Genomic DNA, 23954 nt, shown 5'->3' on the forward strand with positions numbered 1-23954 from the left:
GGCTACTCTCCGCTGGGCTCCCGTGCCACGACGGCACTCGTCGGGCACCATTCCTCGAGAGTACCTCTCCGTCCCTCTCGCCGCCACGCCTTATCCCGCCGCGCGAGGGATGCGTCCGATGCGCCCCCTTCTCTCGATCCCCCCTCTCCACGCCCGCCTGGCGTCAACATTCGATTCCGATCGCCCTCCCTGCCAAATCACTGCGCATCCCGGCGTTGCACCACGGGCCTTCGCTGCGCAATTCTCGGCCGTCTGATCGCCGTTTCGCTCAAGGGGGGGGGGTGAGGGTGTTCGCCGTTGGGGAAAACCACGGCTGGGGCGGAGATTTGGGTTGGCGGGAAGGTCAGGATTGTTGGGGCGGGGTGTCATCATGGGATTCCTCAATGAATCTGCCCGGGAGGGTGAGGTGGCGAAAGGGGATCGACTCAGGGTATTCGCAGCATTAAGGGGTTCAAACGAGATCAGATGATAAATGACGCTGGCGGTGCAACAGAGCAACAAATGATATGATAAATGGGGTCTGTCAGGCGAATGAACGATGAGCCGATTTTCAGTGCCCTGAAGACGTGTGTGCTCTTAAGATCAAACGACAGTTTTTGTGATATTATGTGGCGAGTTTAGTTATTTCGAGAAGTGACTCAATTTTTTGTCGCGCCCTATGAAACTGAAGCAAAATATATGACAGTCGTATTTTGAGTTGGCCAGCTGTTCACAAATGTATCAGTTTGTATGAACGTTTTTGAGCGGTTCTTCCGCTTGCATTTTAAGCCCCGAGTTGATTTCACGTCCGGAGCAAAGATTTTGTGTGTCCCAAAGAATGTTTCACCGACACCTGGGCTTCGTAGACTCATTGGTGAGGTGGTGGCTGCAAACCAAGTCCGGCAAGAGCTTCTTGGAACTTTTCAGGAGCTAATGCATCTCTTCTGCTGTGGTGGAGCCACTGCCGCGGTTGGAGCCCTGGAGGCGGCTGATTTTTCATTCTCATCCCCACTTTGAGTGCCCCCTGGAGCACTTTTGGAAGTTTAGTTCTTCATTTAACCACAACGACATTGATTTCTATCAATCTGGGACCAACCCACACCTATTAATACGCTTAAACCATATTTACCGACTAAGCAATTCCACGTTACTGCTCCTATGCCCCTTGAGAATTTAAGGTGTGCTTTCCACACTTAAGAGGACGGGATGGTGCGGTGGCTAACGTACAGGCTTCCCACCGAGAGGGCCAGGGTTCAAATCCTGGAGCCAACATATATTTTTCAGTGGTATCCCGATCCCTACTTGAGGTTCTTTGTGGAGAGCCCTTAGAGAGAGTGAGTACGCCGTCCGTCGGATGGGACGTTAAGCTGCGGACCCCTTGGCGCCTTTCGTCAAGAGTAGGCTAATGCCGACGCCGGGTTTCTCTCCACGCTTCATCCTTTCCCATCTATCCCTAATGGCGCAAATGACCTCGGCTGTCAGTCGCCTCCCCAAAAAAAACTACAACTGCGAGGATGAACCAACTTATATTGTCAATTGAATGATGTTTAGAATGAATATCTCGTTTGTTGTAATGAAAAAAACAATAATCACTGGTCGTAAGTTAGTAGTCAGCCGCCATCTGGTTTCGTGGTTAGCTTAACGGGCTTTTGGGGTATTTTAGGATATTATCAAATATCACATAAACTCTCACGTCATGAAATATTAATATTTTTGTTTGACTCACCAACTTGAGTCTTCTATGCACGGGCGGTAGTGATCATGAAAAGCTCAAAATACTCCTCCGGGGCATACATTATGAAATCAAATAATTCAATCGCCAGTCAGTGGGAAATAGTAATAAGGAGAATGAAGGGTCGCGGTTGCTCTGCCCTGGGCACTAGGATGACGTCAGGCACGGTCGTGTCGCAAAGCTCCATAAAAAGTTCTTTTATTGTTTTTCCATATCCTCCCGCCTTTGCATTATCGACTCTCGATGTGTGCGTTGTGTCGGCACCGCCTTTGTCGCCTCCCCTGACCCCTAGAGACGAGGGAGAGGGACACGCGCCGCGTCTCGGGTCGCGGGCGATCGGCTGTCGCATTGGCAGTAGCCGGCACGTTCTGTCGGAATACATGCGAAAGGAATAGGGCAAAATCACTTCCCATGAAATTCGCGGACGAGCGTGAAGGAGAGTGAGTGGGGCGGAGGGTGGTGATGGGTGATAATGAGCAGGCACCATCCGAGGTGGTGGGGCGTGGGCGGCGTCGGGCATCCCCGTCGGTGGGCCGCCGATTTGAATACAGCTGCCGCGGGAGTGGACCGCCGAGTGCGCGGGTGGACGATGACGCCTCTCCTCTTTCGCCCCCCTCCACTTAGTCCTCGGTCTTCGCCGCCGCCGGAGATCAGAAGTACTCGTGCGGGCGTTCTCTCGCTTTTCGCTTGTGCGTCGCCGTCGCGCGGAGTTTCCACGGCAGCGACTGTAGGAAACAGGGCGGACGGCGATGACCCGTGATGAGGCGTGTGCGTGGCGGAGCGCAACTTAAGCCCCGCATCCCGAGGTGAAAGTGGAGCAAGCGGAGCAAGCAACTCCTGCCGTGCCTGCGGCGGAGAGCTGCGTCCTCGGAGGCTGCGCCGTCCGTGGCGCCGCACGCTCTCATGGTGCTTGGAAACTTAACGTTGCTCGGGTCAACCTGTAGGCCTAACGGTCCCGGAAATCACTGACGTTTTTAACGATGCATTCTTTGCATTATAAAATAATTAATTAGCTTGGCATGCTTTGAATGGGTTTTCAATCACCCCATAATCTACGTGGTTTAATACTTTTTCCCGTTTCATTATTTAGTATCGATTGATACGAGTTCGCATTAGGTATGCCACGGAATCGCACGCAGCGTTGACCAAAATTGGCGATTAAATGCATAAAGGGTGACTATTTATTGAATATCTTTTATGCTTTTGTTGTTTCCTCGGTTTTTTGTGTGTTTTCGGGACGAAAATATGCATAATACTCGGAGTAGAGCACGGTAAATTCATCAAAACGATACGTTTGATGCGGAGATTAGTTCGTTGGTTGCGCTCTTGAAACACCCCCCCCCCCCCATGTTACAATATTACCGTAAGCCAATGCGTAAATGAATGGAGTGGTTGGTTTCATGTGTGGTTCCAGTACTTCCTTGATAATAATGTAAAAACAACGAGAAAACACATTTGTTCCCAGGCCTTCATGGGCAACAGGATGCTGGTATCAAAATGTCAGGTGATGAGGTCCGACGCTTTTTAAATGGACTACCGGCGAGCTAGTACTTACTTAAGTGTTAATTCTGTTATTTTAATTCTTTCTTCAAACAAGTTTGATAATATTACAGATGTTAATAAGATGGTGGATGCTAATGCTTGTACTAAGAAATACTTCATTGAGGATTCTCTTTCGTATGGTGTATTGTTTTTATTTATTATTGGGATTAAGGATATTAAATTAATTTCTAAGCCCATTCACATTAATATTCAAGAGCTTGCTCTAATTGAGATCACAGTGCCTGTGTATATATATATATATATATATATATATATATATATATATATATATATATATATGTTATATACACACATATATACACATACACTATTTTTTGTCATCAAAATCCATTTCTTTAAGATAAGAGTTTAAGAAGACAGTTGGATAAGGCGTGACGCATATTACTAACTGAAAAGCACGCATTTACAATTTGGTAGCATGCCACTACACTTTCGACTTTTAGTGGACAAATAGAATTAAAGGGTTCTTCGACATTTAGCCAGTAAATCGGCTTCCATCTTTGTGGTTAATTTGGTACAGGAAAATTTGTCACTGCTGTCAATTAATGATGGTTGCCGAAATTTGGGATGCCTGTCCACTACCGATAGATTGGTATATTTTACCTCGAACAAAAGATGTCGTCGCATTTTCGACGAATAGGATGTCTACAGGTAATAAAATCGATATTCCAAATCTTACTGTCCATGAAAATCGTTTTCACTTGGCGGCTTTGGAAGCGTCAAAACTGTCGTGGTGCATGCATCATCCTGAGGTCACTTCAATGTTAACCGCAAACCTCAGAACCCTTTTTTTCATCGTTTTGGTGCTATTTCAAGGGGATGCCTCACCCCAGGGACGTCCTCGGCTCGCGGTTCTCTGGCCTTCTTCTCTGACACCCAGTTAATTATTATTCCGAGTCAAGCTTTGATGTTTCTTCCTTAGACGAACCCGCATTTGTTCTCGTGGGCTTAATAGAGGACGTTTCGTGCGCGTAGTATGAAAATTCTATGCTTGCGGATAGGTCATTAACATCAAAAGAACCCGCTCACGTCTTAGAAATGCTGGAAGGGGATGTGGATTACGCAAGCTAGAGCTGCAGTTTTCCTTTCCTTTGGCTATTAATGCATTTAAACAAAGCCATCTCGAAGAATATAAATTTGGAATTCTTTTGTGCATATCCAAAATTAGTGAATGTTAATATCGAAAATTGGGTTACAAATCGATTCCTTGTCGAGTGACGTATCCATTTTATGAATATATCCCCGGTAAAATATCGAATACGCTGCTATATTCTTGGTCTCTCTGTGGACCCCGTGGAGTAGTGTCATGTCGTTCTCGTCCAGCCGGCCCTGAAGGCCTCGCTTGTTAAGTTGCTGCGAAGGGAGACTTAACAAGGCCGGTTTGAATTTCAAATTAGATGGAGTGCAGAGACGAGGGTATGGATATTTAATATTATATTTTGACGAGACACCAGCAAGAGTTGCTCATTAAAAGAACCAGACGCCATCGTACTACGGTAGGATTATGGAAATGAGCATAATGGGTTGACTGTAGACCGGTAGTGGCGCAATTAACGATCATTATCGTGAGTGCCAACTTCAATGATTGGTGGTATCGACAGGGATCGCAGTACATCGGGTTCTGTGGCGCAACGCGTGAATCAAAAGAATAGTGAAAGAATAATGGCTATCCATCGCTCAACCATGATATCAATAGCATGTGTACGTTTTGAAGATCTTAAGTAATTGAGATCTACTACTGAATTCGTAAAGGAAATATTTTTTATTTTCCTATAGACATAGTTTACGATATGCATGCCATTTGACTCTTATGGAAATGTAGCAGATCTCTCCGCACGCGGACAATATTCGTTGAAGGGCAGATAATTCAGTGCATGCAAAATTGATTGTAAGAATTTTTGCGCCAATTAAATTATATGCCTTCAAAGTTTTTGTCCCCTACCTTTTAGTAATATGAAATGTGTACAGTGTACATATGCCTGGTGTGGAGTAACCCCCTGCCACACACCCTGATCGCTGCCTCGAAGAGTACCCATAGAAACAAGAAAACGTCAAAATTCATGTCTCATTGTCTATCAGTTATGTAAAAGAAATAGTGGGACGGTGTTGACATCATCTCGATATGATAGTCACTCGATCTGAAAACTACTATACAGAATGTAATCGTAAATAAATCTTCAAGTGTTCATTTTTGCAAGCAAAGATTCGCAAGGAAAGATTCTCGTATCACTTGGACTATTCATCTTGATTCTTATGATAGTTACTCGATCTGAAAACTACTATACAGAGTGTAATCGTAAATAAATCTTCAAGTGTTCATTTTTGCAAGCAAAGATTCGCAAGGAAAGATTCTCGTATCACTTGGACTATTCATCTTGATTCTTATCGAGCATAATGTGTAATATCATATAATGGACCCTCGATAGTGATATAGGTTTCATCAAGTAATCAGCCCTATCAGCTCGGTTGTCATGAGAGTGGCGTCGCCGCCACCGATCCTGCTTCGCCGAGGCCCAAGTGTCCGCAATCTCGTGGGCCCGTTGCGTATATCGCCCTTCCATTCCGCGCGGCCCTCACGCGCGGCGGTCGGGTCCTACCCTTCCGGTGCTATCTCGGTTGACCGAGTTGCTTGACCCAATGTTTCCTCACCTCTCGCCAGTCTCACCCTATTTAAGGGGACTGCGTTTCCGGAAAAGGTGAGAACTGGCTAATCTGCCAGTGAGCATCGCACGGTCATAGGACGGCGTTTTGCAAGGCTCCCGGTTGCTTCCTTTTTGCATGGCTCTGGGGGAATATTTTTATATTTTTCTAACGCCGAGCAAGGTCGTTAATTGCGCCCCAGTAGAGTGAAATGCCGGAAACGGGGATGCTTCAAGTACTCGCTAACATTTTGGGTTCCGCAAAAGTCCTTCCGGTGTGTTCTGGGGCGGAGAGGAGTCGAATTTCAATTCCCTGGCTTTATACAGGGAAATTAATAATGCTGTGCAATGTAATAATCCTGTCATTTATGCTGTGATCATCGTGATCAAATACAGACGTCGCCTTTGGCCGAATGGCTCTCTTTGGGAAAAGGGAGGCTTCTTAGGAAAGCCCGAGAATCTCCCTCTCATCCGTAGTAGACCTTAAACGTTCGCCAATGCGAAGCGTTAACCCTCTCCTGTGACCTTCGGAAAACTCTTGCCATCTCAGGAAGAAATTAGCTCGCGCAATTGCCCCGTACTCTCGGGAACCGACTCCCTCCATGATCAATCGACTATTCTTCTTCGAAGCTCCCTTCTTAGAAGTCCGCCGCGGATGGCACTCTCCGACTCTCGAAACGATTGCACATTATGAACCTTGCGATTTGATTTTGTCTCAATCGTATATTCCTTTTTATGATCTCACGTCGCGGCTCGAGAAGTGAATTAATTTCTGCCCAAGATGTCGCGTATTTTAATGAATGGTGATGCCTGTGGCCGACAACGTTTCGTAATCCGATTCCGTGTTCGGATTGCGAAGCGATCCTGTCGTCGCGAAACGGACGAGTTTTTTTGCCGCTTTGCCGGATTGCAGGACTGCAAAATGTGCCACATACGTCCCCTTGGTAATTTCAGCGACACGCGGAGGTATTCTGCCGAACTTCATTGCAATCGTCGCCGCCTCCGTCCGAGGCGCATGCGCGGGAGGGAAGCCGGGTTGCGATGCGATCGCGAGTTCACCGCTCCTCTTGGAAAAGTAACAAAAATTTTCCCACGCCGCTTTAGATTTGATTCAGGTGCCGTGCCTCCGATCCCTCGCGCCATCTCCTCCACCGCACATGAGTTTGAGGGTGGCTCTTGCTTGGGTTTGCGACGCCCTCCAGACGAGTGGTCACAATGCCTCGGGTCGCTCTGGTCGCCGCCTTCAGCGGGTGCCGCCGCAGGGCGTGCGGCAATATCGCGGCGGGGCGACGTGGGCGCATCGTCGTAAAGCGCAGCGGGAGTGTCGCGCTCGTTGCTTGGCGCTCTCTCGTGCGTCGGAGGACGAGGTGTGTGCCGCGCCGCCGTGAAGATCCCACGTCTCACGAAGACGTCGACGCTGCCCATCCGGGGCAACAGCATGACCGATGACCTCATCGCTAGGAATCGCGCGGCGAGGATACTGAGGTGAGAAGGGTTGATGTGTGTCCTCGCGTCGCGGAGTAATTGAGATCCGTGCCGTGTTCTTTTGAGGTCTCGTGCTATGCGTCGCCGACCGTACCTCCAATCCGTCTGACTTCCATTCGCGTAGTTCCACGAGGTCACGCAGGTTAGGGGTCGTGGAGCGTGTGGGAGTGGTTGCCATCACACCTTGAGAAATTCCGTCGGTCTCGTCTCATCCTGTACGACTGAGGGCGTGCCACATTGGTTGTACGGGATGCTGCCTCGTTGTCTACTCGATGTTCATTCGATTCCATGTCTGCACCAAAGCTGCGACGACGCGTGGGTTGATCTCGTGCAGTCGCGAGTGAATTGACGAATGCTCAATTATTTCCGTCGGAGCGCTGCTTTGTACTTGTACTCTACATATGTATTTTCTCAATTAGGAAGTATTTCTGGAACCGTTGAAAACAAATATTAAAAAATTCGAACGAATATCATGGGTATGATTTGGCTCTAGGATAAGTCAGTTATCGGTGTGAAATTCTTCCTTTCCTGTGCATTTTGGCTGACAGTTTTACATCTTTCCGACTCCCCTCACTAAAAGTGAATTACGGTTCGAGGTTGTCTTTGTTATTCCCGTCGATTTAGCGGCTTGAAATTGAAATTTTTCTCAAATTGCTCTCGTTTTATGTGAATCGTGTCGTTTTAATTTCAGTTATATTAATGTTTTTAAATTTTATTTTAGAAGTCTACATTCTATTGTCAAAATCCACGTTATACTTGCTATCTTGTGTACCTACGTTGGAAGTAACCATAGTCCTTATGGGATTGTGAGTATATTTGTCGTGTTGTCATGTGATGACTTTCAACTTCTTCCCACGTTATCAGTTGGCATTGACGTCGAGGACGATAGATATGATGGGAGGGATGATATAAAGACGGGCTGAGTAAATAACACGAGTGAGGAAGAGGAACAAACACAGGCAATCTTAAATGGTGAATTTCATTCATTCTTATCGATTGTGTCGAGAAGGGATTACATCTCACCTTTGGGATAATTTGTCCAATTCACTCCAGTGCTGTTTCATAAATTATGTCTTTTTAGTCTCTCTTATTTGCAATTCTTAATCAGTTTCAATCGGATAGTGAGAAGAGTACTCAGCGTCTTTATGTGAAATACATTGCGATCGTCGCCGTTTTTAATTACGATAGAGTAAGGGGGTCTTGTTTATTTATAGCGAAAATTGAAACAGGTGAAATTAGCATTAATACACAGGAATGCAGGAATTTCGCAGGGTAAATTTCATCAGCCTTGACCGAATCCGAATATCCTGGATGTATCGCCGAGTACTTCAGCCAGTTAAGCTAACGAGACATTCTCTACAATATGAATGGACCTTCAAGGTTAAAGGTGTAACGGACGGTTCGGTAATCGTCACAATAGCTTATACTTCTAAAGCTCGTAGGAATTCACAGTTTAAATGGAGACCTCGGTAGCTAAATCGGTTGAAATACTCGGATTAATAGCGAGGAGATTCGAGTTCGAATCCTGGCCGAGACAAATTCCTGTTACCCTTTTAAATTCATGCATTTCTGTGCACGTTAGATAATGATCCCGTTGAAGTATATTTCGCGGCATATCCCACAGTTCTTTGAATTCATTATATTTTATAGCCTTGCGAAAACGTCGCATCCCTTGTTTTATTGCTGCATGTATTTCATAGTTACGTCATTGCATTTTAAGAGTGCATAAAATGAGGATTAAATGGTCTATGCCATCACGTCCTCTCTACTTATCATTCACAAGGATTTCATTGTCCGATATTTTGTTCACGCACGCAAGCGACAGACGTCGCGCATGTCTTCCCAAATCGCACTTTTGCTTGTTTCTTCCCCCCTCCATAGATAACATGATTTAAGTGTCTTCGACTATGAGTATACATTAGCGTGAGTGAGCAGTTAACACAAGCCCCCGCACACCTTTTAAGGCGCAATTCGAATGCGTGGTCAAGGTTGGAAGTTTTGATGTGCGTTTGACTCCTTTCAATGGATTTCCATGTTAACGGAAACAATGGCCGACTGAAAATCTGAAGTGGCATCGTTCAGCCCTCGGCGGATCAGATTGAAACTCTTAGCGAAATGAAGTTCACGAACGCATTGTAAGCGGGTGTTTGCCGCCATTTTGAGGAATTCTTCGGTCGCGAATCGACACATGATAGGTATGCATAGTTCTATGGGTATGGAAACATTGATTTTGATTCCTTGCCGGTATATTTGGAACATTTTCTATATTTATGCATGGACATTCTTCATAAATAAGTATGCACGAGCGCCAGCCATTATATGTACTCATGTTCAAATCCACATTTTCTTTCTTATACCTCACTCTTCAATTGATATTTTTCAATCAAGAGAGCAAGATATAAAAATACAAGGCATGTAAGTTTTGTGCCCAAAACAAGTAGTAGGGGGAAAAATGTAGATCATAACACAAATTGCTGAAATTCTTCTGGTGGTGCGTTGTCGTGGTGCAGCTTCCGATTGGCGAAGATCACCGTCCTGAAGCGTTGCACTCTTTTTCGCGGCCTTTCGAGGACTTACACGCAAAACGTCCTGTTCACTCTCCGTACCTGAATCACAAACTCTTGTGGATAGCACCAATTGAGTCGAAAAAGACGATGAGCAAAGAGAAACTTATTTTCAGGACAGACCTTGTAAGACACGTCAGTGATACTTATTTTTATAAAAGAAACATCCATCAGCCTTGGGAAAATGATACATGTCAAGGTAATTGTAACTCTAAAATAGGGTTTACGTAAGAAGTAGCATGTCAAATTTTTTTAAGAGGTTGAGCATGGAATCATATTTTTGCTCATTCGGTAACTGGTTGTACAGCTTTTATACGCTTATGTAAGTTAGCTATCTATGCTAACTTACACAAGTTTATACGACGATGTTTTAAATGGGAGAAGGGGCCCTGTGGTCTCAACTTCGCCCAAATAAAGACCTCTATCCATCCATCTCCATCTACGTATTTATCTCTGCCAAGGGTTCTGCAGTAATGTTTTAGTTGTAAGTCGTTTCATCTTTCTGTAAGATGATAATGAGCATGAGAATTAGTGTCTACTAAGTGTATGTTCTAACTTATAAAGTGAATTAATTGAATCATGCATGCACTGAGTTATGGCAAAGATTTTGCTGAGTGAATTGCGAGCTGCAGGATGCATGAGATGTTAAATTTAACGTTACCCTTTGAAATACGTTTTTTGGTGAAGGAGGCCCTTGTTTATCGATGAGTGAACACCACCCCATTTAATTATGCAATAACCATCTCTACTATGGAGGTGACAATGATATCGGGAAAGCGTAATATTGAGACACTGCTTATTGAAGAACTCTCATACACTGTATAGAGGAATGCAATTAGGGGTCGGGATGGAGCGGTAGCTTACGTGCTGGCTTCCACCCATAGGGCTCGGGTTCGAATCCCGCAGGCGGCAGATATTTTTCAGTGGCATCCCGATCCCCACTTGAGGTTCTTCGTGGAGAGCTCTTTGGATGAGTACGACGTCAGTTGGATTGGACATTCAATTGCGGACCCCTTGGCGCCTTTCGATAAGAGTAGGCTAATACCGACGCCGAGTTTCTCTCCACCCTTCATCCTTTCCTATCCATCCCTAAGGGCGCAAATGATCTCAGCTGTCGATCGCCTCCCCTTATGCTACTACTGCTAGGAATGCAATTTATAAATTATCTTTGAGATAACTATTTCCTTTAGAGTATCTCCCAAGGATTTTTGTAACTCGTCCATTGCGTACTTCATTTTTCTTCCAAAATGGCATTTAAGTTGTCGTGAAAATGAACATATTTATTTAGCACTTATCGTTTTTTTTTAGTTTAAATTCAATCGATTTGCATAGCTTGGTTCAGAAATGTTTTTTAAGTAACACCCGACTTTCAATATTAAATAATTTTAGATTTCGTGACGAGATGTTAAGTGGGTATCATTTGCGTAGGTTTCAATATAATGTAATCATTATCGTCTAAAAATGTAAAATATCAGTATGTGTCAATAAATTTTGAATTTTGGGATCAACTGGGCGTATCTACCCACGATCAATTATATGTTATGCCATCCTACAGGATTGATAGGAGGATAAATGGAAATCAGTCCCCCCTTCCTATTTGGCATCCGGAATTCACTGTAACATGTTTCCCGCAGAATGTTGCTAGTCAGTGGTTATGATTGACCAATCACTTATGGTTCAATTTGGAAAAGAAAATTAATGGCGCAGGAGGACTGTTGACGCGTGAAAATTACAAGGTAACTTGATCTAAAAATTTCACCTGTTTCATCTTCTCGGGTCAGAACTCGAGTCATTACTTCGTTTTCATTTCGATGCCATCATAATTCCGACCTACTCAGTGCAATGCATATTTACCTCCTCCATCGATATTTCTACAATATTGTTGGAGGAGGCAAATAAAGGAGGGCAAAAAAATATTGGTGTAAATAATCTTTTCGACGTGATTACAAACCTTGCAAATTTGTGAAAATATTTCGTGAGAGATATTTCGTTATCTCATAATAGCTATGGCATTCTCATCGGTAAATGACGTTGACCAATATCAAATGCAAACATTTTAGCGTCATAAAATTGAATATCACCCAAAAAATCCTTTCTAAGTTATTTTATCCATACAAAGAAGTATATTTCATTATGAGAAAAACCAAATTTGCACTTTTCCACAGAGTTATTAAATCTGTAGAAAAGTGCATATTTTGTTTTTCTCATAATGACAAACTTCCACGACATCTCGTCTGAATCTTTTGAAGTATATTTCATAATTTATCAACAGGGTGTCATTTATATTCCTTATTTTGACATGCATGATGCAAGTCGCTTGGTCGAAGCTTGTGTGGAATTTCACTACATTTTCGAAATGGTTAAGATGTACGAATAAATATAATATTAAACAAAGAGAATGAATGTTCCTCAGTGCATTGTCCTTAACTGAGAAAAGATTCATTGCTCGGGAATGCATCCGCCATTTATACTATGTAAAACTTCGATACACATTGCAACGCAAAAGATATAATGAGTGCGGAATTAAGCTAGCAATAGGGATGACGTCTTCCAGCAAATAGGCTTGCTATTTGTTAGAAAATTAATTGTAGACTATTCAGTAGTGAAATCTCAAAATGTTGCCAATGTCGCCAATTTCATCAAGCACACTTGTTCCTCAGTGGAATTCGTTGTTTTGGCAGTTTCATTTAATTTGTTTGAAAACAAAAAGTATTTTCTTGCCTTCTTAGTTCATTAGTAAGAGCGTCCAAAAAGCAATTAAAAGTCCTGAAATAGCCGTTAAAAATTCAATACTGATAAAAAAACCATGCTTATAGATATTTACCCAGGCACTGATAGCAATACATTGAATTTCAGCGCAGATAATTAGAAAAAATAAAAGGTATGCTTAAATCGTTTTTTGCTTACATTAAAGTCGTACCGAGAATTCTATTTGCATCTGCTTGCACTTCGCGAGGTGGCTGTAAGGATATTGAAAAGAGAGGTAATGGTTAAGGTTAGTTTTAAGTATTATAATAAAATTGGCAATATTGTTATGCATGGATTAAGGGAGAAAGCACCTCAGTCTTGACTTTCTGTGATTCAAGAGTTCAAGTATTCATTCGAATACTTTGAGCTCTTCACAATCGTTCTAGAAATACAATGCTTTTTCGCTAGCGCCACTGTTTGAACCCGTTGATTTCGTCTCCTCTTAGGACTTGCACTCGACACTGCTTTGCTATTTAAGGAGACACCGCGTCGTCCTCTTTCACTTTTGCGTCCCTTGTGTTGTTGAGGCAGACGTCCTAGTAAATGGTCAATTGTTTTGATTTACCTGGTCTCAATTGTTTGGAGGAGAGTTCTAATTTTACTAATAATTACCAATTCATTTGCTTGGGAAGTTAAGAGCGTGAAGACTTTTTTATGTGCTATACATAAAATATATCTCCAAAATTCAATGTGTAAGGGAGCGTCCTCTATGACCCTGCGCCTTATATAACAGAAAATATAATGATGTTTATTTTGTGGATATATTTCACTGGTGATACGTTTAAGTTAAGCAGGATGGCTATTGTGTTGCAGGTGAGGCGCATTAACTCTCATGTCTATTTGCACTTATGGGCGACGGTGGGCAGGTTCTGTCCAATTCTCTCATTGGCCAATCCAAAATCGTGCATAATATGCCAAAGTGTGATTTGTCACCCCATCAAGAGCCGAGCCTGGATTGATTAATATTTTTCGTGGAATCGGATCGTCGTGGCGTGGGAGCATCTCGCCATCGTTTTGGAGAAGCGCGTCTCAGTCAGTGAAGGGACGAGTTCCATGGCTCTTCCGATTGCAGGCCTGCCCCGCGGCAACCGCCGGAAACGGGAGTGACACCGCACTTGACATCGTGAGCATGCATCAAGAGAAGGCAATCCACACCGTTCGACGTGGTGGTCAAGGTCTTCCTCGGGCGGCTCTCGAGGGATTTATGGCTTCTAGTCGAAACTTGATTCGAGTTTACCTGACTCATCACCTTCGAGGTAAACGTAGTGAACGTCCATTGACCTAGACCATATTTTGACGACGAGTCTTTCACGTAGCGTAAACTCATTTGATATTCTTGTAATACAAACTGACCCTTAAGATGGAATGTTGGAGACTGAGGGTGGAACGTTTGCAAAGCGTGGTAGGAAACGCACGAGTATGCGCCTGTTTAACGCTATGAGGACTTTAATTTTTCTCAAAGATTTATTTTAAATGGTGTCAGTATTGTTGTTTATGCACAGCGAAAAAGGTTTGCGAGTGAAAAGGCGATCGTAGGTAAAGTGGTAATATGTGTCTTCTATCGACAGTTAAGTATATATAGTTACTCTAAAAGTCGAAACTGGTCTTAATTCCGCGTTCTGATCTTATTTTGCGTCCTTGGTTTCGGGTGTCAGTATCGGTGTATACATGCATGCGTACCCTCATCCCCTCTCTAGGGTCATCTCGTTATTACAGCAGTGTTTTGGGGAGGCGACCGACTGCTAAGGTCATTTGCACCATTAGGGATAGACAGGAAAGGATGAAGGGTGGAGGGAAACTCGGCGTCGGCATTAGCCTACTCTTTACGAAAGGCGCCAAGGGGTCCGCAGCTTAACGTCCCATCCAACGGACCGCGTACTCACTCAAGTGCCCTCCACAAAGTACCTCAAGTATGGATCGGGATACCACTGAAAAACGACCGCCGCCGCCGGGATTCGAACCCATACCCTCTGGTTGGGAAGCCTGTACGTTCGCCTCCGCACCAACTCGATCCCCAAACAATTAGTGAAAACCTGCGTTGTGCGATATCTGAAATCTGTCCACAGAGTTCTACGACTCGGTTGCACGGAAACACGACTGAATGGTCAAGCTACTACATGTTTTGTGGTCGTCTCCACGAGGTACTCCGAGATGCCGTCATCGGCTGACTGCGATCTCAGGTGGCAGAATAAGGTCGCCGACAAAGAGTGGCGGCTGGTGACACTTACTCTTCATGGCTTCATATATATTGTGCGGTGTTCCAGAGGGCTCAGTCTTGGGGCCATTACTATTATCGTTGTTCATTAATGACATTTCTCCATCTCTTCAATACTCAAAATATCACCTGGATGCAGACGTCCTCCAGATATATTTAAGTACCACAGTGAATAAACTTCCTCTCGCTATTAAACAAATTAATGCTGCCCTCAATGAAATAACAAGATGGAGGATGCATTAGCCTAGCCTAGCCTAAATTAGCCTTCATTAGCCTAAATTCACATAAAACGCAAGCTATAGTAATTGGACATCCTAAACTGCTAAAATCGATCGCTGTATTCCAACCACTCAACTTGTATCTTCAAGGTACACTCATTCCATTTAAGAATGCTGTTACGAATCTAGGCCTCCTTATTGATGGAAATTTTTCATGGTCTTCACAAGTTTTTAAAACTTGCAGAACTGTCAAGGTCTAGAACTTTCAAACGATCTGTCTGTTTTATTGGCGTTTAAATATTCAGTAATTTGATCTGCAAAAATTTCAGATCAAATTACAAGATATTTTAACATACTAAACTGGCTATTTTTAGAGTCTCGCAGGAAACTTCACATGCCGTCCTTACTCTATCAAATACTAAATTATAAAACCCCTCAGTATTTTGCCATTGAATTCAATAGCCTTTATAGAATACATAAATTAAATATCGGAGGAAATCTCAAACTCGTTAACCCTCATCACAGAACAGCTTAATAAAACATGTAATTTGCTGTCGCAGCATGTCGTCAGTGGAATGAGCTGTCATCCGTTATAACTAATACGCCATCTCTCGCATCATTCAAGCGCGCATTTCATAAATCACTAATTTCACAGAAAACCAACGAGTAAAAATCTAGCTGTAAACAGACTTCGAGATTCTTCCTATTTACTTCGCAGGAGCATCATACTTCTTATTGGCATGTGTAAATATAACCAGGAATATTGTTTTACAAGTATTGTTTCCACGTATTGGTTTGTGTATGTATAGTATGTGTGTATGTTGTATATATTGTGTCATGGTTATTAATTAAACTAGGCAACTAATGTATTGTGTTGCTGCATGTTAGCCCTAAGAAACGGTATGCATTAATTTCATTGCTATTTATGTATACTTCGTGAAATATATCTCTGAGTTTAATCTTGTAAATTCATGACGAGGGGTTAGGTGGTAGAAGAGACTCCATAGTCTCAATCTCGCCCCAAAATAAAGACTACTATCTATCTATCTAACGTAGCATAATGATCGATTTCAATCCGTGTCCCTAAGATTGCTAAACAAACAACCCTAGGAAAGATACCGCATCCATATCCAAAGGGGGATTCGAACCCGAAGCATTTCGGTTTTAAAGCCGGTGCATTGTAAACGTGGTTTGTAAAACCACGCAATAATAATATGAAATGCCTTCCAATTCTCGACGCCCTGATGACTGCCTCAAGACTCTTAGAAATGATAAATAAATCTTAGAAATTCATATCTTTCAGTGTTTTGTACGAGGAAGTATCGTCCGGAGGAAGTAGTCTCGTACTCGCCGCCTCGTTAAATCGTTCACGTCTTCATATCGAGGACTGCGTGAGTGTATTAAAACTCTCGGTGTTTTTGTTTCATGTAACTCACGATCCTTATCAACCTAGTCAATGTAAAAATATCAAGATGGTGTCTGTGTGTATAGTAAATCCTCATATCGCGCAGTCGAAACGTCGGCGTATCACATTTGGGTACTCTCTGAATATTTAAAATATTTTCCCGCTCTCTAACTTCTTTTGTTTGAAATTACGCCGGCCCATTGAACGATGCGTTCTTCGGCCCAACTCCGATTATTGTTGTCTCATATCCATCCCTTGGCGTATCGTTCTCTCTCAGTGCTCGGTGTTGGATTAATCCGACGTTACGTTAAGACGTCGTCGTCATGTTTCCCCTTAAAAATCCGACCCGGGGCCATGTTTGCCCGTTCTTCAGCTGGAGCGAAAATGACCACAGCTACGATTCACCTCCCCCTACGACTACTCTTTCGTGTTGATGCTTTCCATGGCCACGAGTCTGCTCGCATGATTTTGCGATCGTTGTCCTCCGCATTAGGTTGGAATTATTTATTGATGTGGACATATTGGAATGTTTCTCGGTGTCCGCGTGCGTTGTGAAGCGTAGCGCGTGCGCATTTCACGCGCCGGAGAGAGCTCCGCCAATGCAACCGACCGCGTGGATGTTCTATTCTCAAGGCCTCTCTTCTCTACTTTCCAGGCGAACAAGATCACTCAACGCGCCAAGCCCGATACAGCAGTTTGGACCATGCGGGCGTATCATGAAGAACTCGGCCATGGTGATGTAAGTATATGTACGATTTTGTGCACGGGAGTTGAACGTGACCCATTCCAATCCGTCGCGTGTGTGCTCTTGGTCCCGCACGGACATGTGCACGCCGTCACGTGGGGCAAAACCATGACTCGTCCTCGTGATCCCCCCTAACGCAAGTGATCCAAATGAGATGATGGAATTGCGAAAGGTGATTCATTATATGTGTTTGGCAAATGCTTTCGCCTCCTTCGCAGTAATAGTCAACGCTTCCGCATGAATCTGGAATTAAATCTACGTCGGTCCGTTCATGCCAGATTTTCCCTAGACTTACACTAAACTAGTCACGTCTGCCAACTTCGTGTCCGAAAACATTAAGGGGAATAAGAGTGCCGTGATTATGCTGGATAAAACTTAGCGTTTGTTGATCATTATTAAACAGTAGTCATTAGTATTATTTGCCAGCCAAAAGATTTTGACCGAATATGCCGTGATGTATTGCAGTTACCTGGTTGTGTCACCGCCTTGGATAAGCGTCAACTTCAGTTGCACGAGGTTCTTATATAGGTAACGTTATATTTACCCCCCATCCCGCTTACAGATGTAATCTCAAACTAAAATGGTCGCCGATTTTCAATTCAAAATGCAACGACTCTCCGTAATCTATAAATGCAATGCCCGCACTCTGTATTTTGAAACCTATGAAGTCTGCAAATAACAATATTAATTAGTCATCGCTCTAAATGTTTAAAAACTATAGGTTTAGACAAAATATTCTTGTAGTTTTCCCAGTGACGCCTCTTGCCTCTGTGGACCGCCTTTGTTGCTCAATGGAAACTTAATTTTACTGAAACGGACAAACTGTTTCGCGTCGACAACTTAATAAGTATCTAGTCTGAAAGAAAAATATCACGGTGGACTCATTTTCTCGTTTGCGAGGCTTAATAATATGTCCTCCCTTCTTCTCCCGAAATGCTGGGCTCAAATATTGAAATTAGAGTTTGTGGCATGGAAAACGAATTAAACCTGCCAGTGTGAATGCCAAGAGCCTGAATTGGCTTCACTTAAAATCTCTCCGTTAATTGGCTCAAAAATGCACACCTGATAAACTCCTGTCCTCTCCAAATGACTCCACTTCCGGGCATTCCGGAATGGAAATCCATTATAAAAGAATTAAAATAATTGCTCGCCTCATTTATTAATGTATTAAATAGTCTTCTTGGCAGAAGCGCCCCCTTTTTGGTCAGCGCCTTGCCCCGCGTGGTTGGCACGCGAGAATTGGAATTTGATTCCCGACCGAATGGCTTCACTGTGTGATAGTGTAATTCGTTTGCCGAATTGCAGGATCCATCGTCTAGAGAGCCTTCTAATAAAACGTTTTCAGGTGGAGTGGAGTTTTTCAACCTTAATTATCACATAATGCTCTCTCTGCAACCAATTTCGCGTCTTGAGCTCCCTGCAAATGTGCCCCTGCCTGAGGGAATACTTCGCGTTTAATGGGAACTAACAGTTTTGATTAGTTGTTACAAATTACTAAGTGATTAATCTATCCTCTCGTTGTTAAAATCTATTTTTCTTTGAATGCATAATATGCCGGGCGAGTTTTAAAGACAGGGTATCACGTTGTCCCTATTCTGACTTCGTTTCGTCCTTTCGCGGATATTTTCCCTGTGCAGGACTATCCAAGACCCAGCCAGCCAGCGGCTCACGTGGTACAAGCCCCCGCTCACCGTGTTGGTCATCAAGAAGGTGAGGGATGCCTCCGTTCTTCAGCCTTTCGTCCAGCTGGTGAAGTGGCTTATAGAGGTGGGTACAAATGCCAGGTCTAACTACGTATTTCTCCCACAGTTTGGCTTCGTTATCATCTGCATACATTATGATTATGTTGATTGGAGTGTCCCAAGAATAAGTTTTGATCTTCATGATAAAAAGTATTGTTGTATTTTGTACGTTTTAATTACACTGTGTGTATCGCTGCGTTGTAGCATATTCATGCGGTGCACAGTTATTGGAAATCGCCGTTTATATAACCCTTGGGAGGGAGAAGGGGAGGAGAAAAGGTGGGAAAGGAGTGCAGATCTTGAAGAGGAGAGAGTGGCTTGGGTTCCCTCATCTGCACTCCAAGTGCTTAAGCGTTGGGTCCGCGGGGAAAGGGAGAGAGAGGATTGTTCTTAGCGGGGCCTAACGGGGAGGTAAAGGCGTAAGTGAGAGCGGAGAGGGGGGAGAGTGCAGGTACTGGAGTTAACTTTTGGACAATGAGGGTGATAGGTTTTTTAAAACCAAAGCCTTTAGACGGTGCACATTTTTGGTCGCCATGGATGGCGATTTCATCCGCTCGGAGTCCATTTTCCTACTTTCTCCGCATTGTGCAATATCTCCGGCGTAAAATTACTGCTGTGGTCGTCCTCGAACAGATACTTAAGTTTATATTAGTTCCTTCTTTCGTTTGAATATATGTATACTAGCTAATGGATTAAAATAATAGTGCACATTCACGTGCAAATACAAATCATGCAGTAATTATTGCGTTTGACTAATTCATTGAATGTTAGTTATTAAGTTAATTTTTTCAGGTGCTTGGGCTCTATATTATTATGACTCAGTATCGAATATGGGAAGGAGTAGTAATCAACCCTGACTGTCACGTGGTCAAATATACCAGTATAACTTACGGCCATAATATTTTTCTCCTGTGTCACAATAAAACCCAGGTGTCCTGCACATTTCTGAAAGTATGTCTTTTCTGTTGTTTTCAAGAATCTACGAATCCAACAGTCAGTCTTACTGTCTGCTCATTGCAATCTTTTTTTGAATCTGGCGGATTTTTTTCTGAACATTTTACAATCCGTAAGTATTCATGAGAGTAGCACGCAATCAGCGCGTGTTCTTATTTCTCTCGAAATCATTGTGTCGTCTACAAAAAACTTAGACTGCTACAAAAAAGGCGGCTTGGGTCGTTAATGTATATCAAGAAGAGGAGAGGCCCAATGACACACCCTGCGGCACTCCCGAGGTTACGTCTCCCTCTAATGAACTAATTACGCCAACGACTAAATTTGTTTACGGTTAGATTAGAAGTCCCTAATCCGGGAAGTCACGTTCCCGTTGGTACAATAGTATCTCAGTTAGTGAATCAGTTTCTTGTGAGGGATCTTGTGGAAGACGTTTTTGAAAACCAAAGATACGGTACCCGCTTGGACATTCTCTTCCTCAGATTTGAGGTTTTAACGTATAAAAGACTCGTTTTATGTTTCGCGTGGTCTGCTCTTCCCAAAGCCGTGCTTGTTACGGCAGGGTATGTAATAATTGCGGAGTAAAATCATTTTATATTTAACAATGTAATTTTCTAAGATTATACGGGAATTTGATGCTAAATAAATCCGTTCGTAATACTGCATAGTCCCGCCCATTGAGTATGCTTGAATCTTCTGCCAAATTGAGTGAATTACCTCGCAATTGGAAGCTAGCTCACATAACTCCCCTCTGCGAAGACGTTGATGGGGATGACCACAGTAGTTACATTCCGATTGCTTTAACATTGCTGTCATCGTTACTGTTGGTCTTCCGGTGTGGTCAATGTACACTATGCCCCACTTTTATCTTTGGCACGTCAAATTTCAAACCCATTGTTGGGAGAATAAGTTCCTGTAGTTTCTTGCAACTGTAATTAACTCTACCCACCTCTGTATATACAGGCAAAGGCATCGCAGATGATTTGCCACAGCGTAGTGAAAAGCTTTGCGCCACCTATCTGGGTGGAAAATTCCAAATTTTTTTTTGTCCATCATTCTCACGAAGTGACATGTGATGCTTTTAAGTTTGGACATTACGTATCAACCTGCTCTGGGTATTATTCTTGGACAATATAATGGATGATTTATGGTTATCCCCATTATTCTCTACCTGAGCCAATGCGACGCTGATTTTGAAGTGAATGTCTAGAGCTAATATAACGATGGCAGTATAACTATAAACACATTTTGTACCGTGCAATTTTTTACATCGTCGAATATTAGAGGAATGCGCATGATTGTATTGTGACTCGACTATCCATGGCAGCGTGGTAAAACCAGTCGGGAAATGTTGTGGGGGGTCTGCCCTTCTAGCGTAGCCGGTCGCCAGGGTGCTCCGGGCAGTATGAGCGGAATGACGTGCTTCCGCGTGAAGTGTGTTTTTTTACTTTGTAACGCGGTGCGATGGAGCGACCAGCCACTCGCCAATTGCCCCCAGCCACACGTCCTTCATCTTGACTAATTTCCTTGCCTGGAGTACCAGGAGGTCCCCCAGTCCCCTTTGAGTCACGATTTGGCTCCATGCGACTTTTTTTGTCTCCCTGGCTGAAGAGAGAGCTGAAAGAAAAGCATTGGGAGACCGTGGAAAACGTCCAAAAAAATGTTACAACGTTCCTGAGAGACATTCCCGTCGATGAGTTTCAGGGTGCCTTCCACGCGTGGCATACACATCTCCGCAAGTGTATTGATGCGGGGGGAGAGTATTTTGAAGAATTTTAAGCATTTGTACAAGTACGATCAATAAATCTATTTTTTTCCCATTGAATGCGCATTACTTCTATAGTGGAGCCGTTATGGGTGGAATATACAACGCGCTTTTCTACTTTTGGGAATCTTCAGCAAGCAAACTTCTCAGAGAAAATATTTGGACAGATAGCCAAGAAGTTATCATGATGGTGTCGCCTAGACGTTGAGAATCGCTTCTTATGCTGCATACCTGTAAATGAACAAGAGCATTGGACACACAGTTATTAAATGCTGTGCCACCACGTCTCACACCGGACACGGCTGATTTAGTTGCTCGTGGAAAATTAAAATAAATGTGGCATTTAAACAGACGCAGAACACGGGGGAAATTTTAAAAGAAAAACTATTTAATTGAAATCGAACCTCATCTAGAATATTGATCCCTCGCATGAAAATGATTGCAGTAGTATTTGACCCCTTGATAAGACAGAATGCAGCGGACACACGCGATACGCAATCATAGCAAAATGGGAACCAGGCTCCCGTAAAAATGAAATGAACAAATTTTGTTGATTTAATCGAGCAACAATTATTGATTGACCATCTATTTGTGGGCATGTACGAGTGTTTTTGTACATTAGCTAATATATATTCAAATGAATGGTCTGATACTTGTGCATGTACTCCCACTGTCCTTACACCGCACGTCACTCGCACTTGTGGCGCTTTGCGGTGTATTGCGTAAACTAGATTTGATGTAGATTCGTTTAAATCGCTGCTAGCAATCAGAAAGTGCCACTTGGCTATCAAAAAACTCCAGGGTGGGTGTTACTAATGGCATGAAGAGTACGTGAATGACTTATGCTCTCAATCATAATCGAGTGCGAGTCCCCTAAATCAAAAATGGCGTTGGAAAATTTGACTTTAGCCAGTTAAGCTACCGAGGCGTGCTCTCAATTTCGGAGTGGAAGTAGGAGTAAGAGTAAGCGGAAATGTTGACGTTAGACACTCGTGACATGATTCTCTAAAGAGTAGGAAGATAGTTATTGGTGCTGTTCTTAGCGTGATGTACACTCATTGTTAGACTTGTATCTTCAGCGCCGAAGACATTCTTGTAATCCCCCAGTTCATAGTGGGTGTGAGCACGCTAATAAGTGAAAATCTTTGGAATCTATCTACGTATTTCGGGAAACCTTTCCCAAACAATACGGATCACGTGAGTGTGCACCCCGGATGTGAACTTAATTGCGTGGATTGTTGCGTTGCTTGCCACCGCTTGTCAGATGTGAATAGATATATTATGTGGATTTCATGACATTGCCGGTGGTAAGATGTTCATCTATAATTAAACCCTTCAGGCCGATACTAGGATATACGTTAGGGGGTGTTGGGTGAGCCATTATTAATTAGCTATTTTATCAAGCGAAGGTAACATATTATTTTCGGCCAGTTAATATTTTCAGACGCAGCGATTTCTACTCTTTGGATCGAAAGATTTTTGAATGAGAAGGGATTTCCTGCATCGGTTTATTCAGCATTCACTTTCCCTTGACTTGTCGTCAATTTTCCAACCAGCGCAAACCGGGGCTGGAATTATTCTCTCTCTGTGAGCCTTCCACTCATGCGATTTATTTCCTCCCAGTAGATTAATTCGTGTATTATCTTGGTGACTCAGATATTTCCCTTGGCAGACTTTCAAATTATCGTGTGACGCTTTTCCGTCGTTCATTACGCCTAATACGCCATATTGCCAAACAAAATAGTGCCCGTTTCGTTAGGCAATATACACAGTCCTTTTCTCTGTGTGTTGATGAATTTAGATGAGACTGCCGAGGATGCTCTCGAGCTTATTTGAAATAAGTTAAAAAATATATGTATCTCCATAACTTTGAAGTTACGTCATGCTATGAGCGGGTTTATAACAAGAGTTGCGAATTGTCCCGCGCTAGTTTGAAGACACCGCTCCTATCTTCAGGTTTTAAATTTTCGACTTATTAGTCATGGCCGGATTTTTTCTGGGTTTCCGGGCGTTCCAATCCACATCATACCTGCAAATCGATTTTAATCGGTTTCTATGATGATATGGGCCATTTAAGATGAGGACTCATTAAAAGTGTACTAGTTCCTGTTTCAGCAAGCTGCAGATACTAATCTTTACGCAACTAATTTGTAAAATCAGTGAGACTTTTGAGATAATTTTAGCTTCTGCCTTAGTTTTACGT

The 23954-nt window shown here is 43.2% G+C and overlaps 1 protein-coding gene across 6 annotated transcripts in view; it reads left to right on the plus strand.

Moving 5' to 3' along the window:
- Positions 1–23954, plus strand: part of LOC139685644 (NAD kinase-like) — a 243241-nt gene that overhangs the window by 168710 nt on the left and 50577 nt on the right. For 5 of the 6 annotated variants that reach the window (XM_071582598.1, XM_071582595.1, XM_071582596.1 and 2 more), the window contains 2 exons: positions 17204–17287; positions 18931–19060. In XM_071582598.1, the coding sequence (XP_071438699.1) occupies positions 17204–17287; positions 18931–19060 (214 nt within the window). Of the gene's footprint in view, positions 1–2598; positions 2618–17203; positions 17288–18930; positions 19061–23954 lie in introns of those variants that run through there. The other variant, XM_071582601.1, reaches the window with a different exon arrangement.

This window comes from Hetaerina americana, unplaced genomic scaffold (assembly GCF_022747635.1).
Source record: "Hetaerina americana unplaced genomic scaffold, ioHetAmer1.1.p SCAF_12, whole genome shotgun sequence".
NCBI lineage: Eukaryota > Metazoa > Arthropoda > Insecta > Odonata > Calopterygidae > Hetaerina > Hetaerina americana.